Source organism: Macrobrachium rosenbergii, chromosome 42 (assembly GCF_040412425.1).
Source record: "Macrobrachium rosenbergii isolate ZJJX-2024 chromosome 42, ASM4041242v1, whole genome shotgun sequence".
Lineage (NCBI taxonomy): Eukaryota > Metazoa > Arthropoda > Malacostraca > Decapoda > Palaemonidae > Macrobrachium > Macrobrachium rosenbergii.
This window is the reverse complement of record NC_089782.1, coordinates 19,749,555-19,768,366: the sequence shown is the minus strand read 5'-3', so window position 1 is coordinate 19,768,366 and position 18,812 is coordinate 19,749,555. Positions and strand designations below refer to the sequence as shown.

At 34.9% G+C, this 18,812-nt stretch overlaps 1 protein-coding gene across 1 annotated transcript in view; it reads right to left on the bottom strand.

Annotated features, from left to right (window-relative positions):
* Nucleotides 1-1,859: 1,859 nt before the first annotated feature.
* LOC136827754 (poly(A) RNA polymerase gld-2-like) overlaps nt 1,860-18,812 on the bottom strand; it is a 66,107-nt gene continuing 49,154 nt past the window's right edge. The window contains exons 6-12 of the mRNA XM_067085215.1: nt 15,576-16,374; nt 13,988-14,156; nt 12,263-12,406; nt 11,358-11,486; nt 9,607-9,787; nt 8,467-8,582; nt 1,860-7,573 (exon numbers count right to left, since the gene is read on the bottom strand). Coding sequence (XP_066941316.1) covers nt 7,446-7,573; nt 8,467-8,582; nt 9,607-9,787; nt 11,358-11,486; nt 12,263-12,406; nt 13,988-14,156; nt 15,576-16,374 — 1,666 coding nt within the window. The 3' untranslated portion in view covers nt 1,860-7,445. The remainder of the gene's footprint in view (nt 7,574-8,466; nt 8,583-9,606; nt 9,788-11,357; nt 11,487-12,262; nt 12,407-13,987; nt 14,157-15,575; nt 16,375-18,812) is intronic.

Here is an 18,812-nt window from a genome sequence, read left to right as displayed (position 1 = left end):
AATACTCAGGTTCATCCGAGGTCCCACTGAACTGGATTAGCTGGAAGGATAAAAATGAAAAAGGGAGACTGTAAATGTTTAACGTGCCTTTCGATTGCAAATTTTGGTCAGTAAACTGCTCTATATGATTTTCCCACTGGAGGGAAGAATTTTGTTGATAAGATTACTTGTAAAAAGTCGACCAAATAAATTTAATTTTGGCCAAAAATTATAATACTCTTTATGACCAATTTACATCTAGATTTGTTAATTTCCTAAATATTTAAATTATTTAAGTTATGGTGTACATAACTTAAATGAAGCTGGTGTACATGTCGAGATATATCAGTTCCCTGCCCATATGGGGATGCCAATAAATCATTCAAAGCTGCAACTACTATGACCCAGTAAAATATGACCATCTGTAAAACCCACATCTTTAATAAATGGCAGATTTTATGGAGTAATGAATATGATTAAAAAAAAGGATTTTGACAAGGAAAATCCGTGTCACTCCGGTGAAATAGTCCATTCAGCACTTATTTCTAGGTAATTCGTTGCTAGATACCAGGGAAAGCTAAATGTAAAGCTGACATTACTACAGAGCGAGCTCAAGAAAATGGAGTCAGTGTATGGTAAAGGAGTGAGATTGTCACAATCTCGGGACCCTGCCCTATAAAGATTCCCAATGCCAAAAGTCCCAACGAGAGGTGCCGATACAAGCCCATGCACTACTCGCGGACTGTACACAAGGCAACACTAGTCGCATTCCATGTTAGCACCCACCCCACTAGAATGATGTTTACCATGGGAGGGAGAGAATGAAAAACAGGGTGGGTCACCGGGGTGACACGGGCCTCCCATTTTTCCTTTGTCAAAATCGTTTTTTCTGGATCGAGTCCTGTGTCACCCGGGTGAAATAATAACAGAAATAAATATCATTCTTATGCTATTAAAGACAAATCGAACTGCTTGTAAAGGGAATAACTGAGGCAGTGAAGGGGAAAGTGACTAAGAATCAGAAAGGGAACCAGAGAGGGACAACGTTCCCTGCATACCACCGTAGGGAGTTTAAGAGCTGCTAAAGATTTCAAATAGTGACGTTGAAAACTAGGGAGAATTCCACCTTGAAACATTTGGTAAGGTCCCAAAATTTCATGTAATAGAAAATAATTAGTGTAAGTGGCCACTGCTCTAATATAATGAGCTTTGGAATTGAACCTGAATAGGGTTTAAGAAAATACAAAACTTGCTGCCTAATAGCAGACACACAGTAGCCCCCCCTTTTTGAATGGACTATTTCACCGGGTGACACGGGACCCCAATCCAGAAATTGCATTTTGCATATTCTCTAGTAATTATATTAAATGAGTTTACTGTGCTGTATTTGCTTCACTTTAGATTTTTATCATCAAGATCTGTATACAGAGGATTTTGCACCACCAAGTCTTATGATGCTACAGGTGGCAAGGAGCTGAAGATGCTACCAGACAACATGTCTTGGTCCTCATGTTTTTGTAACAAAGCTTTACCCCTCTCTGAACTGCTTAGTTATTGGCAGTTCCAACTCACTTCACATCCCTTGAAAGTAATTGTTTTAGTGATCAGATAGGTTGATATTTGGGGCTGTGTAGTCAAACGAATTCAAGAGGGAAAGTGGGCTGCTTCTGAAGAGGAAACAGCTTTACAAACATTTATTGAAATTTTTTTGTTTTCAAATAGTTTAGCAAACCAGTAACTCAATTTTTATAGTTCTAAATTCACTTGAGTTCACAATGGGTTCTCCTCCCTATTCATTCAATACTGTACTGTTCATATATATTCTCAAAATATTTCAGTACCTTTAAACTCTGCCCCTGTAAGGAAAATAAAAATGTGCATGCATTTTACTTTTATTGTAAGTAGAGGCATATTGTGGCCTACAAGAACGCAAGAAAACTGCATCTGGCAACTCAGCACCAAAAAATAAACGATGAAAACCTTGTACTTCAAAAAGGATGTGAGGATACAGTGAACTTGCTTGCTTCTAGCATTACAAGCAGTCCAGAGTAACCAACACGCTCCGGGCTGTATGAGAAGGATATTGGGAATGCAACAATTTCAGAGTTGTCTTCATATGAATGGTGGTATGATTTCTACATGAGTTGTGGCAAACTAGTTTAGATCACCTGAACATCAGGAAAAGCCAAGACAGGAAAAAATTATGAGATGAATATGTAACACATGAAAATGATATATAATGCAACTCTGATCTCTTAGTTTTACATTCCCTTATCATGAAAACCAATAACTACACCACCATCATCCACACCACTGTAATCCTCCAAAACGGATAAAAATGTAGTGTTTAGTGGTATAATATACAATTTTCATGTAAACATTACCTGGCATATCATATTGAAACTTTTTAAAAGTTTACTGTATATAATTCAAAACTTTAGGAAATATGCCCTTTTTCTGGTGTAGGGATGGAAACCACACAGACATATGAGAGCACATAAAATACCACCAACAACGCACAATAAAATAGAAGAGCCTTTCTTGTGTCACAAAGCACGAAACACTTGCTGGTTGTGAACACAAATGGCAATATTGGTGAATACTGCTAACACTAATTTCGCAGACGGGCAGTTTGTGGGCCCACACACAGGGTATGAACATTAAATATGGATAGCTAATACAGTCATGACCATAACTTCAGATAGTTTGGGCAGATGGCCGCAATGATGAGCAAATCTCTAACATCACTCACTAAGGTCAATAAAATCATTCATCACTTGCTAAGGTCAAAAAAATTATTAAAAATTTAATGGACCTACAAGAAAAAGTGAAACAACAAAATATATGGCATGCTTGACACTATTTGAAGTGTAAAATATAAACACAACCATATATTCTCAAGCAAGACTTCACAAGCTTAGGGATAACTTTCCCCCAACCTGAGAAAAGCATCAACCAGAAAAGATTCAAATGCCAAACTCAGCCTCCCGAAAGTCAACCAAACCAAAAGTACTGTGGGAATGTGTTACGATGGTTGTTACTTAGGAGAGGCAACTCATGCCAATTCAACCTAAACTTGCACAAACACAGGTGGCATATCTTGCAAAACATACAGAACATCTAATTGTCAAGATCAAAGACTCTTAAAGAATATGGTCCATGCTATCTATAATGAGCTTATCTGGAATACATAAAAATTATGGGATAACCTTACAGATAACTTTTCTCCAAAGATTTAAATACTGTTGCAGTTTTCTTACACATACTGGATATATATATATTGATATACAATATCATACCATAAACCTTATATGTTTCTATTCTTAAGCAAATCAATTAAATCTGCAATATACAGTACTGTATTGTGAAATATTCGTTATAGTAAAAAACAATACCTGTACACAGCACACAATCAGGCAATAAATATTTTTGATATACTTTCAATTATCTCCAAATTACTGTGGTTACACAGATACAACAATTAAACAAGCAAAGAACCCTTTTCATGCACATCCAATCAAGATCAAACCATGGACAATAATATGCCAATGGTGGTGATGTTACTCCAACCCAGTAATCAAATATTAATTAGGCAGGATGAAAATTAATCTACCTTTCATCCTCTTACTAAGTCAAGACAGCATCAAAACTTACCAGAGAGCATGTTAATATGTCATACATAAATATGCTTGAAATAAAAACTCCCTTAATCACATAATCCAAGGATAAGAAAATAGGTTATCTTCTCAGGCACTTCAGTAAATGTTACACAGGGTTGCATTTTTGGACAATGTAACTGGCAGAACAGTTACCCTTACCAATAATGTTAATTCAATGAGAACAGGTTCTCCAGAAACTTTAAAATCCACTCCAAACAACTTGATTTTTTCAAAATTTACACCTACTATATTAAAACATTCAGCTAGTCAAAATTAAATGTAAGCTTGACAAGTAATAAAGGAAAATAACAATATGTAGTAATGAACAGAGCAACAAAAATCTGTACTTAAAAAAAAAAAAAGTTCAAGACACCTTTAAATTCTACATAAAACAAAATTTCATAAAGGAAAAACTTCAGTAACCTTTTGCAAAAAAAAATTAAAGAAAACAACAGGAAAATATTCAGGGCATCAAATGGATGCTAACCCACAACAAACATTGCCATTTGCCCTATCAAAGATCAATTCCTTCATCCCTGACTAATTTATCTTTATACACATCTTACCTACATTTTGAGACAATTCATAACATTACGATGATATGTAATGAAACCAAAGCCTAACAGGTTAAGTTATGTACCAACTTCCCAAAAACTTTTTCAGTTCTGTTAATAGACATTTAGAGAAGTATGGATTATCAAATTGGTCAATTATGCCTCCAAGAAATTCATATTGAAAAGTGACTGATAAAACTTGTCACACTGCTAAAAACAAACTTTCTTTCGTGGTGTCCTTTACATCCACTACAACAGGATTACTCGGAAAAAAAAGGGGGGGAGTTACTTGAGGCTTGCATTCATCTGCCAAATCTTTTCCCTTTAAAGTATTCTGACAGTTATGGAAAAAAAAACCTTTCCTTCAAGAAATAAAAACAAATAGCATGAGAGAGAGAGAGAGAGAGAGAGAGAGAGAGAGAGAGAGAGAGAGAGAGAGAGAGAGGAGAGAGAGAGAGAGAGAGAGAGAGAGAGAGATTACAAAATAATTGTGGACAAATCAAAAGAATATTTTCGTAACACTGCACGTTTCCTCGATGTGAACAAAGAAAACAGGAAGAGGGGACTCTCAAGTTTGTTCTGAGACATTTTGCAGTTGTCCTCCTGCATCCCCTACAGGTAAATAAACATGTATGCATAGCCCCTCCTTTCATGAAAAGAGACTACCAGCACAACTTACAAGTGCAAATGGTATATGAGTAGAGTTGGATCACCTGGCACTGTTACAAGATGGAGTCTATTGACCCGCTGCAATCAAGAGTAAATATTCTATGGCTGCAGCCTTCAACAAATGGTAAATGTCCTATCAATCAAAGTGAAAAAAATCATTTGAATTTGCCTAGAAAATAAGTTCAAATGACAACTTTTCTTTACCAGATCATATGCATTACTGCAACCACCACCTATAAAAAACAGGCTCATTTCTATAAGTGACAAGTAATTTGACATTACATATGTTATTCGTTTGATAAGGGTGTATCTGCCCTAATAGCTTCATCGGGCATATCTCAATTTGGATAGAAATAACAAACAGATGATAACTTCTCCAGCCCAAATTAAACTCTTCAGCAACAGGAGATCTTGGGAAGACATCCAAGATAAGAAAAGAATGCGTATTTCAAGAGGAAATGCTGAATTATCTAGAAACAACACAAAAATATCTAAATGACAAGAACTTTTATATGATAGGTAATCTGCAAATATTTCCTCTTAGTACTACTTTCTTGCATCATGTAACAGAAAATAACCTGAATAAAATATTCTAGGCAATAATAAAATTATCAAATACATTTCTTTCCCACAGACTAAGAAGTTAGAGAAAGGTCTGTTATCAAAATCAAATCTTGAATAACAAAAAACATTCCACCAAACAGAAGAAATGACATAAAATTATAATTTAAAAACAAACATTTAAATATTTTAGTATTATTGCCATTATTATAAATACTCCAAGTAACACCAATAATAAAGATAACGTGACAACTCTCTTACTGGACCAGATCACAAAATAAGTAAAATAAAATTGTAGATGTAATCAGAATATTACAACAGATTTCTTTGTGATGTTCTAATTACAGAAAATATATGTAAAATATATGGTACCTAATGACCATCATCCTAACATTAATTATTACTAATAGATAGTTTACCCAAACAGCATTCCATTACTGTATCCTGCATACCCAATTCTTTTAAAGAGTGCTAGGATTTGCACCAAGAAAAGATATGAGCTTGAGTGAATTTCTCTGAATGCAGAGAGGATTTCCTGCAATCTAATTTTTCCCCTTATATAAAAAAGATATCAATAGATCTCCCTTACATGTTCAAGATGGTGACATAAAAATGAGGCAGATTTCCCTTGAAAAGCCTGAGCAAACAAAAAATTACTAAAGCCTTTCAGATTTGCACCAAGAAAAGAAACAAAATTGAGTTAATCTCTTAGTAAGCAGAGGATTTTCTGCAAGATAATTTTCCCCCATAAAAAATACTTAAGATGGTGACGAAGAAATGAGGAAGATTTCTCTTTGAGTAAATAATAATTTAAGCCTGGCACAACAATTATCATTCTTTATACCATAGGCCTGGTATTTCACAATGTATCCTTAACCTTTGGCAACTTTCAAAACTTTTGAGATTTCAGTCTTTTACCTTTCCTTCACTGCTGCTTCTATTGCAGTTCATAGTCATTTACAATTTTCTATGAATCATGCTCATTCCAGATATTTAATATACTACAGTACTATATATTACTCACTCACCAAAGAGTAAATTTATATATATTCCTCTATATCAACTAATACCAAGGCAGAGATGTGTAATACAAAGAACAGAAACATCTCCAATACTGTACATGATAAAAGAACAAATATTTTTTATTTATTTTCTCATTTTTATTTTTTTAATTTTTTCAAAAATTAATACACATTTGTAAGTGCCCCTACTTATCAACTGCTATCATTTTACCCTTTGAAAGCATGATTGGTAATGATATTAGTACGTTCCCAAATCCCTCAACATCAGCATCCACATTATGCGTTTCCTCACAGCAATGAGTGATAACAAGTAAATTATAAACTAAAGCAAAAAAAACCTCTCACCCTGGCTTTGTTTTTATATACAGAATACACCTTCACTGAATGCAATGCTAAAACTTATCACAGCCTAAACATTCTGAAATCCTCAACAGTGATGTTATATCTAGCCCCTACCATACTGCCTGAGAAATGACAATGTGCTGTACATGGTGAGAAAGCGTACAGCCTATGCTCAACTGGCAATTCTTGTTCAAGATGACCTTCAGCAAATTTGCCTACAAGAACAATATATAGCTTTCAAATCTTAATACTAATAATGTACATAAACAAAGGTGTCCAAATTATCGTACCTTTCATTAAATACAGTACAGGAATAACTAAAAATCTCTCTTCGGACTTTTAAATAAATTTTCATATAGTCAAAACATATGTAACATATTCCTTCAAAAAACTATGTATGTCAAGATAGCTCAGTAATAATGAAAGCATCACAAAATTTAGGAAACAGTTAAGGAAAATTCACTGAAGACGTGGCCCATCTTCAAGGCACTAACCCAATACGACGTGGCGTTCTACCATGTAACAAGAATTTTAAAATAGCAGATGCCTCTATAGTTATCAGGAAAGGTGCTCATACGATGATTGTGTGGGGTAACATAGCCTCAACTCATCATATTATAATAATTTATCACTGCATCCTTCTCAAGCCTTGATTTTCTTCACATGATGGCTGTAAGGTCCCTTTTCTCATCTAAGAGTTTGTAGGAATCAGCAAACACCTTTTTCACTCTTTCAAAAACTTCTTCATCATACATAGATCTGGCTGTGTTGGTCCGGTCAAAAGGTTCTGCCACACAGAAATACTAAAATTAGTTACACAATATATATGATCCTGAAAAGCTTGTTACCTGTCAAACAGAGCATAATACATTCAACATCATCTTTCTATTCATGATACAGTTCCCATCACGATGATACAGGCAGCAAATATGAGAAAGTGTGGCATTCCTAGGGCATTCTGCATTCCTTTCACATTCAAAACTGGAAAGTTACTAGACAACAAAATTTAAATTTCATAACTTTCCTAATGCCATTATTACAACACTTAGAAGGGAAATCTGACAATAGAATTTTATCAATAATTTTGTAACAATATTTAATATTATTTATCAATATACTTATTTGTGTATCAAGTATATTTATGTAAATATATATTATAAGACAAGCTACAACCTTGGCTGGAAAAGCACAAGGCTACAAGCCTAAGTGGTCCAACAGCAAATGGTGTCTGTCATATAAAAAAGTTATGTACATTTTTGCTACAGAGAATTCCTAAGTTCATTTCCATAACATTTTAAATAAAAGAATGCATCTATCCGTTAGATTTAAAAATAAATCTGACTTATTCTTGTTATTTTGTCCAGATAATATTATTCTCATAAAGTATACACTCAGTACTCTTTTAAAAAAGGAAAGGTACTTGCAATCAGTATTCAAGAACTGCAATAAGTTACAGGTAAGAGAGTGTGAAGTAAAACTTTCATATTTGCTTGTCCTATCAAAATTGTAAATTGATTATCTATTTGAAAAATACAGTAACGTGACCATCTTCTTTTCTTTGAATAAGAAAAAAACTGCAAAGTTCATATATTCTGGTTTTAAACAAACTTTCAGGAGACTGATATCCATTTCCATGGTGTTGGTATTTTTGCATGGACTCTACATTAAATCAAAACTAACCTTCTATGCAGAGGTATTTCCACATTCTTGAATCATTCTTGCGGGTTCTGTGTGCTCGGCACTTGGCTGTGGGTATAGTGCCTCCTGTTCTGACTGAGATCGTATCCTCAATATACCTGTAATGAATAATAAGACCTCTTTAACAATGCTTAAATTATCAAATTATGTACAGTACTTTTTTGATTTTTCATACCAGTACATCCCATGGGGGTGCAGATACATCCAGTGTCCAGTGTGGAAAGATAACGTGTGACTAGACCAGTGTAGGTTATGCTACCTCTAAGTTAAATCCTACTATAACACTGGCTACCTTACAAAAATATGCACTACCTTAAGAACTTTATAGACAAAAAAATAAGACTTTTACCAAGCAAAATGTGTCATGCCAGAACTTTTTTTACAACAGCCAGCCTACCAAAACTACATATTCATGGTAGTCAGAGGAATTGTACATTATATATGTATCTGTATAATGAATGCTGTGTATGTATAAGTGTAGCATGAAAATTAAAACACTATGAGCAGATTACCAGCAATGGTGAACAGTAGTGCTTATGTATGTAGGATGCTATGGAACTTGAAAGTTCACGAGACTTCTGTTATTTAAATGTTCAATGAATCTCATTGTCTATGTGGAGAACAGTGCATATGGAATATTCCAGATCATTCGTGAATCACATGAGCTGTACTGTACAGTAATATGCGATTTACTCTAAAATAATGACTGAAAACAATCATGTAGTAATATGTGATTTACTCTAAAATAATGACTGAAAACAATCATGTAATAAGATGGTAAAGCTTAAAATGACAGTATGATACAACATTCATTCATTCTCTCTCTCTTTCTCTCATACATTCTGATAGTCTGATCCTGCACATCCATCCACACATGTGCAACATTATTTGCACTTATGCCATCTTGCATGATTAGGCACATACACATAACTGCACTGAAAGTCTTGGAGGGCACAAAGTAGTATACTGTGCTTATGAAAACAATCCATGCAAATTCTTTTTATTCAGTATATATTCTCTGCAAAAATTCATACTACTTACTCAACTTAAAAATGGAAAAACACAAATGTAAAGGTAATGCATCTTTCCATGCTTTAAATGGCAAATGTAAGAGCAACTTACGTGAAAGTATTAGCAAAATAACTGAGGAAACCATGAAAGAGCTGTCCCAATGTATCATGATTGTTGGAGGTGAATGTGGGCATCCTTTCAGTAATAGGGATACTCATTATCGGAGCGTTGTCATGGAATTTATCAGGAAAACTTTTCTGCAAACAAGGCAAAACTGGAGGTTGAACACCATCTGGAAAAGAAAGAGAACTAATGTTTACCTTCATATTTCTAGGAAAATTAAACCATCAAAGGCCAACGCATATTCATGGCACTGATGACTGAAAAAGTTATACTATACAGAGAGAGAGAGAGAGAGAGAGGAGAGAGAGAGAGAGAGAGAGAGAGAGAGAGAGAGAGAGAGAGTCTCTAATAATTTTTTTCTAACAACCATATTTAAAAACAACCCACATTTGATGTTTTTAATGTCCAGATGCACTAATTCTTTAAATATATATATAATTTTCATTTTGTACAGCTTCTGAAAAAGGGGCAATACACTGGTCTGTCCTCATCTGATTTTCTTAGATCAGGTCCTATAATCTGAAAGTAGCATCTCTTAAGTACGATCATGAAGATGCCTAGCATATTCTCATGCAAGCCAAGATGACAACAAGATAGGAAAGTGTCTCTATGACATATACTTTAAAGCCTCTACATAAACATATATCCACTTTAAACTAACAAGTGAAGTACTTTAATTGTGAATTAATTTTTATGGAAAGAAAGGAAAATGTTGGTAAGGACGTTTACCTTATGCACATCTTTGGAAACTAACTTCCAGTAGAAGGCCTTTCCGTCACATAATCAATCCTCATATAGGTGAACACAACATTCATTTATCATATAAAAAACCAGCTATGCTTTCACTTAAAAATCTGTCCACATAAAAGCAACTCAGATGTCTGTGTAAAACCTCATTCTATGTCATGTCTAGCAACTTTATATGCCCCAAAGAAGCAGTTAGAGGCCTGTAACTAAAATAAAGGTTACTGCAAAAGTAAGAATCCCCTTACTTGAATGATAACAAACAATGCATCCAATTGGATTCAAGAGCACTGGGAAAAACACTCAAAATTTTGTCATCACTTCACCTGCTGAAATGGCACGGGGGGGAGGGGGGGCCATCAGTCAGTCATACACTCCTAGGTTCTACATGCCATTAATTTCAGTATGGTGACAACACAGCAAAATGTGTGCAAATCTAATGTTGCATTATCTATCTAATATGCAACTAACCGTAATGAGATACCTGAAGTTCTTTCCAAAGGAAAATAAAGGCTGTATTTACATAAACATTAATACCCACTACCAGTCATAATCTCATTTAACCAAAAGTAACAGTGTTACAGAAATTGAGAAATATACCACACACTCTCCTCCCAAATTTCTCTGACACATTCTCACATCATTAGGGAAGCAATAAAATGTAAAATAATGTTAAAGTGAGAAAATCTGTACTCCTATGGTACACATGTTAGCGCTACACAAGACAAAGGAAAGAAGGTGGGAGTTGGAGAGGACCTAGGTATCCAACACATACATGTGCAGTGCTACAGGATGACTAGTTTTCTTTTAAAAGCAACTGTTGCATCTCAATATTCAGAGACCAGGAAAGTGGGCTATTAATAATTAATAGTAATGGGTGCATAAACTATTTCCTCATTTGCAAGAAGGAATAGAAATAATCAAGATTAAATAAAATTAACAAAAACATAGCCCCAATTTTTTAACAGACAGTAAACTCTATCCAAGTGACTTACGTTGCAGATAATGTATCACCATTAATACCAAAGAGTATGATGATATAGTCATGTCCTTGGCATTATTGATATTGTGATGCTGTGCCCATAACTTCACCACCAGGACTAGAGGACGTACCCGCCAATCCACTGGAAAGCATCATGAAAATTGACTGAATATAAAAACATGGAAATTTATCATCTAATCAACATAGTTACACAATTATCAACTTAGGATTTTATAATCCTTTGACTGACTTCTATACTTTCTTTAACATCTGTAACCAAGCATTTTGTTCAATTAATAGACAGCACAAGCAAAAACAAAAGTAAATGTTCATTTTCGTGTTTAAAAAGGTACTGACATTAGCAATATACAGCACAACCAATATTAACACTAAGATCTTGAAATAATTAAATTATTCACTAAAAGGCAAGGCAATATAATCAGTTTTGTTTGACATCTTAAAAAGCTCCCTAAATTGTTGCCACCAAACTTTTGAAGACCTAACTTCATGTGATATGATGACAAGTCTTAAAATGCAGGGATACCAACTTTTTCTTGGGCATCATAATACTCAAACTGCTACTCAGGAAAATTATTCTAATTAAAATTAATGTTTTACATAATACAATTCAGTTATAAAAACTACAATAAACTATAAATAGCTAAGAAGGTGCAACAATATTCAGACAAAAATAATGTATGATATTGCATTGAAAAATGAAAACAAGCTCTGGTTCTTCTTCGCCATAAAATGATTGCACAAACATTTAAATCAGTAACAATTTTACACATTTACAGTAAAACCCCTTATAATGAACTTTTTACATTTAACACAATTGGAGTAACATTTACAGAATGAATGGCATTTAAACAGAATTATAATTCAGTAGAGAAATCCTTTTCAAGTTTTAGCACTTACATTGTGAGTACGAGTGAAGAAGGTGAGTGTTGCGGATTCCCACAGCATTATTACAATTGAGATCCACATCAACAAGAGTTTGAGCATCGCGGAACTTTAGGATTGGTACCTTGGCTCGGATCAGCTCCATTTTCTGAGTAGAGCCTGGTGATAAAATCAAGCTCATAATAAATTACTTCATAAAAAAATATATATATATTTTTTGCTATGACTTTTTTTATAGAAAATCTGTAAATTACATTACAAAAAGGTTATGAATGCAAAAGGAATAAGCTCTAAACCTTTATAACTGACATGAAAACAATATAAAAGCTGAAAAAAGCATACAAAAATCACCTGGAAAACATTAGCGCTGAAGTTAATAGATGAAAGGTAGCATTATTCTTAGAAAAATATTTGTGTTGCTCTAAGAAAAATATAGTTGGATTTACTCATAATCTGCAACTGCTCATTGCAAGGCAAGCAATCAAGAAAACAAGAGACCATAAGATAATCACCTGCAAATGTGTAAAAAATACTGAATTACACAGAAATTTGTATGTTTCCTAACATACAAACCCACACTTTCATATATGGAGTAACTTGTGCTTACCTATCTTCGGCTGTTATTGAATCGTCTTTGAAAAACAAAATACTAACGCTATACTTAGGTCACATTGTGTGACCTTGGTTGACTTGCCTTTCACTGCGATCACAGCCGTCCTAGAGTCTGCAAGTTTTCAGAGTCGTCTCTCATGTTCATTCTTACTGTTTCTCTGTTCTTTGTGATTGGGAGTACACTTACTTCCCATGCCTAGCGATTATCTGACCGTTTTTGCTGCACCTAGTTTGCACCTTCAAGTCTGTAAATTATATTGGGGTTTTTGTGATTTGTGCGTTGGTTTTTGTCCCTTGGTGCAAGACAAAGAGTGCTGGTCTAGAATGTGACACACGTGCATCTTCCTCTCGGAACGAAGAGAAAAGTGCAGAGGTTAAGTGTTGTTTCTTTTTTAAGAGGAGATTCCATCCCTGGCCATACAGCCTTAATAATGGACTAGTGAAAAGTTTTTTTTTTTCTGGTCCTGTTCCATATGTTCATTCAGGGCTCATGGAAAGTCATCTTCCTGTGGGAAGAGGTGAATGCAATGCTCCCAGAAGGCATAGTGGGAGTCTTCTACCCCTCTTCACACTCGACTGGTTCATTCACCAGAACTAGTCTTAGATAAAATTATACTTTTTCATGCAAGTAGGGTAAAGAAAGTATTAGTGAAAATGATGTCAAGAATAAAATTACGAGGAATACATCAAGTTAGGAATAACAATGAAAACTGGAGATACTACAATGAAGCAAACCGAGCCCCTTGTTAACAGCTCTACAAATACACAAAAAGAGTTGCAGGTGGTTGATGGGTACCTGAGATGCCAGATGTCACTTGTGCCTTGCTACTACTTTTAGCAAGATGGTGTAACATGTTTTCTTTTATATTTACATCTGTCAGGCAAAAGCATACGGTCAGAGGATATATAAGGACCAGGAATGTGGGGATATATAAGGTCTACAAATGTGGCCATTGACAGGTGATGGGATTGTGGTAAAGAAGTTGAGAAAAAATATCCTCCATTGCATTGGTTTACAATACTGCACCTTTAGAAAGCAGTACATCTGCATCTTATCACATTTATCAACTCACTAGACTGAAGAAGGCATTAACTAATGTTAGTGATATATTTGCCAAAAATACTTACCACAATTATTTAATTCACGCTGAAGCAAACTAAGCACGACTGTAGCTTCGTTGCGCTGATCGAGGTCTCCCGCCGTAACCATCAGACACATATCTACATCACTCCAATCGGCACCAAATCCACTTAACGAAGACCCAACAACATACAACCGACAATTGGGCAGCACATTCTGCAGGCAACAGCAAATTATTAAGATTTTAACTCTAACATGCAAGCACTATTTTAATTTACTTCACTGAGGAGAGGTTAGAAAAATATGCAAAAATTGTTTCAGTTCCCACTCTCAAGTGCAGATTTGTAAAAAAAAAAAAAAAAAAAAAAAAACCACAAGATCTGAAATGCCTACTGTGATCTTCAGTGCGATGAATCCTTGGTATTTAACATACAGTATCTACTTATTTCTGTTGTAGTACAGTCAACCCATGTACAAATTTCAAACTATATAATAATTCAGTTTAAAGATTCTAATTAATAATTACCATTTCACAAGTGTGTAAACTTCAGCTTTCCCTTTGTGAGGTTAGATATGAAACGAGTTCTCTCCTCTCTCTCTCTCTCTCTCTCCTTAACTGTTTTCCTGCCTGACCAATCAAGCCCAGATATTCAAATATCCCTTTTCTCCATGATCTCATGGGCATTCATACAGGTCTTTGCCCTGCTACTTCCATTCCTATTGCTTCTCTGATTAATCATACCTATCACTTTTCATTTTAAGTCTAGACCATCTCTATCTTTGAGAACACTATTTCCTGGCCTCTGGACACTAAATCTCCCTGCCCATTCCTCATTTATTTATATATATACACATTCAACTTAACAAAAAATGACAAAAAAAAAAAAGGACAACTTTAGAGACAGAAATGAAGATTATTAAGAGAATAAGAAACTGTGCACGCAAGAGATTTGAGCTACTTAGAGCCTATACCCATAATATTGTTTTTGCCTTATTTTTAATTTATATGGTCCTAAATTTTCAAGTACCATCTAACAATAAGAAAGCTTTTATATAAAAACCTGCACTTTTTTTTTTATTTAAGATAACCTTGTATTTTCACAGTATATTACTTCAGAAAAAACACCTTTTCTTACAATGACTTAAATCTATCATTTTGGAAACTATAGGATTCATATAAGATGTACTAGTTGTTCCTTCTTTCTCTGTACTAAGAGTGGTTTGCATTACAATTCCAAAAGTTAGGAAATACCTCCCCTGACCAAGGTGTAATATGTTCAAGAGAAAATACAGTAAACTACCTAGCATAGGTTTTTTTTTATAGCCTCACTGCTGAGTGAAGTGAATAATACTATTGCCATCAAAGACAACAGTGAAGTCATAATATGTTTAATGCTCTGGCCATTTTGGCATATATTTCTTTAAGAAATGCCATAAGTAATGGAAGCATGCCATACCACTTCCAATTTCTGAACATGCTCACTTTTGAAAATCTAAAGTATAACAGGAAGTCTTTTAGAGGGTAAACTAAAGAAATACAGTAGTAAGGATACTTCTCAAAAAAAGTTTATTAACTTTCAAAACATCAATAATTTGAAGCACTTCAAAAAACTGAAAAAGCTTAAGCCTACTCACCCGTATCACTTTAAAAATCTTTTCCTTCAATTTCAACTTCTTGAAAAATGTTTTGTCTGTCTGTTGATGCTTGCAAAAAGTGTCCCACACTTGTTGAGAAAGACCATCCCACTCTGATCCAGTTAACAGTTCTTTGGGAGTGGTTGTAACTTCACATCTCCAGTGCTTGTTATCACTGACACAATCATTACTAAATGTTCCAGCTCGGTCACTGAGTATAGATTTACTTTGGTCCCTTAAATTACCACCGTCCAAAGGCGGGAAATTCTCATTATAGTAGTTTCTTTGATTGTTATGATATCTGTTATTATATCCCCCCCTCCCATGATTATACCTGTAACCATCCCCACTATTATACTGGTTCACATCCCTTCCATAATAGTTGTAGTGGCCTTGGTAACAATTGTACATGTATCCCCTCTCATAACGTCGGCCATGATAGTTCGTGCAATCTCTAGGGACATGGTCCAAGTAGTGGTAATACTGGTTGTTTCCACGACCACAACCACCACCATAACCACCCCCTTGCTGGTTGTAAGGGTAATGATTTGGGTACTGCTGCTGCTGGGTGTGGTGGTGTTGCTGATGATGATTATGGTGATAGTGCCCGTTACTGTGGCAACGGTTACCGTAACCTTCGACATGGTGGCTGTTGTACCGCCGCTTCTGACGTGGGTTTCGGTAAGATCCCTGAGAGCTGACACTACAGGCACTGGGAGATTCACTTCGTGACTCCCGGGTCCCATTGGTGCTACTGCTATTCGCATTACTGCTTTTTACAGGAACATCAAGATGCCGTCTGCAACAAAGAGAGCATGGTGAATACAAGTTTTCCATGTCTAACAACCACTATGGCTAACAATGAAAACAAACCAATGCTGTAAACTGTAAAGTTTAGGTAGTCATAAGCATCACTAAGGCTTACACACCTAAATTTTCTTCAATGTAGTACAGTCTATGGAATAAAACCCCTTGTCTTCCATTAAGAGGTTTATTGCTGCCCTTGTGACTAAACCCCACATTTCTTCCTTCTTAATCCGATTTTAGTTTTCTTTGGGTAGGCTAGAAAAGGGCATTACACTGCCAATTCCAGTGACCCTAGCACACAACACAAGCACCCTTAGGATAACATCTATTTTCCATACCATAAGCCACTCTATGATAACACTAATGCTTATTTTGGTGCAAGGTTATTTGGCCTCTACTTGGTATGCATCTGAATCTAGACAGTTTCTAAATAGGAAAATTGATGACCACCAAGAAAAGAAGTTACTTTTTAAGCCCTGGAATACCTCTGTATTTCCAAATGACCAATTACTCAAATTGTTTGCCAGCTAGTAAACAGATGGGCCATAGAGTGTTACTGTGTTGTTTAAAACTATAGAACAGCATTGCTCATCCAAACTAATTGAGGGAGGGGCAGATCTCATCAAGATTTGTCAATAGCCCAGATTAACCAAACTAATCAAAAAGGATAGCTGACTTCAACTTGATTTCAACAGATTAACCAAATTAATCAAAAAGGATAGCTGACTTCAACTTGATTTCAACTACGTTTATTTTTAAGGGGTGGTCTGGGCTATCTTACTAGCCAAGTGCCACAGAAACAATTATGAATACTGAAGGTTATAACAGTTGTGAGAAAGGCTTTAGGAATTATTTTTAAAGAAATAAGCCTGGTATTTTTCTTGGTTTTAAAAAGTCATGCTCCTACACTAGCCTACTCTACCCCAAGTTTACTGCAAATAGGCATCCTATTTCATTTCTTGCAGAGGAAAATAAACAATGAAAATAAACCATATGAAAATAAAGCAGAACCAACTGGACCTACATAATAATGGACTGACAGACTTGGGACTACATAGCAGGTGAAGTATTGTTTTACGATAATCATCCTCCACCACCAGGAATATGAGTAACAAAAGAAAGAATAATTGATACAGTATATAAAAAAAAAGGGAGGTACAAGCTGAAATAACATCAATAACAGATGTGATGAGTACAGTAAATATATATTACACTGACGAAAAAGAACAACTCTTCATACTGAACTTGAAAAACTATTACTTTATTTGGCTGTGAAAAAATCATACCAATATTTATCGCATAATATTCGGCCAACCTATATTATTTCATATAGTTACTGGTGTAAGCTGTGCAGACTAAATAAATTAACACTATGGTCTGGTTAAACTACTTAATAATAACCTTTTGCAATGAGTCAAAGGAATGTTAATCTGCAAAACAAACAAGCTTCTAAAAATTAGAGGGGCACTGTGCAGAATAGATTTGCAAAAGAACAGAAATGAGTAGAACTGAATTTATGTAATGAAATATAACAATAACCCCCAAAAAGTGGAAAAAGGAAAAAGAAGAGGCCCATACTTACAAAACACTACTTCACTACTGCTTCTGAAAAACTAAACATTGGAGCAAAATCACATAAAAAACAACCTTGAAGTATTAATCACATAAAAAACAACAAAGTCCATCATCATTATTTCTTGCAATGAATTTATTTTGAAAATAATTTTAAAGCATTTCATCCAAAACATTCCATTTCTCATGGTGTCATTTCAGAAATGAAACCATGTGGGCCACATTATATAATGCTGATTAACTTCTAACAGGTGTCCTTATCACCTGCTGACCAACCTGCCTCTAGTTAGAACAGATGCAACAGCTACATAGCCCACACTCCATCTCTGGCTGTTAGTTTAAAAAAGACCAGCACAGTCCCACACTTAGCATACAAATTATGTAAAATGATATAGTTCAAGGATAACCACATGACCCTCTCACTACTCAATCATTTTCTAAGATTACGATTCCCCAGTTTCTCAACCCATTAACCTTTACAAATCAAAACTGTATACCAAAATGAAGTATTGTATGTTTGACTATAGGCCTCTCACTTAATCACTGACCTAATTTACCCCTGTCAACAGTCAGTTTACTTTTACCATTCCTTTTATGCGAGCTTCCAACATTCTCCTAAGTCATTTTCTTATGTCTTCTTTTTTTAGCGATATCTGTGTCTTAGCTAATAACTCAATACTTTCAAGAAAAATATTAATCAAAATATTTCCACATGGGAAATTCTCATTATTTTCTATTAAAGCAGAAGTTTCTGGTGCACAAAAATTCTAAAAGCAACTTTATTTACAACGAAAATTTCAAACTGCACATAAAAATCTATGATCTGTTATCTAACAGTCAATCAGAAAGGTGCAATTT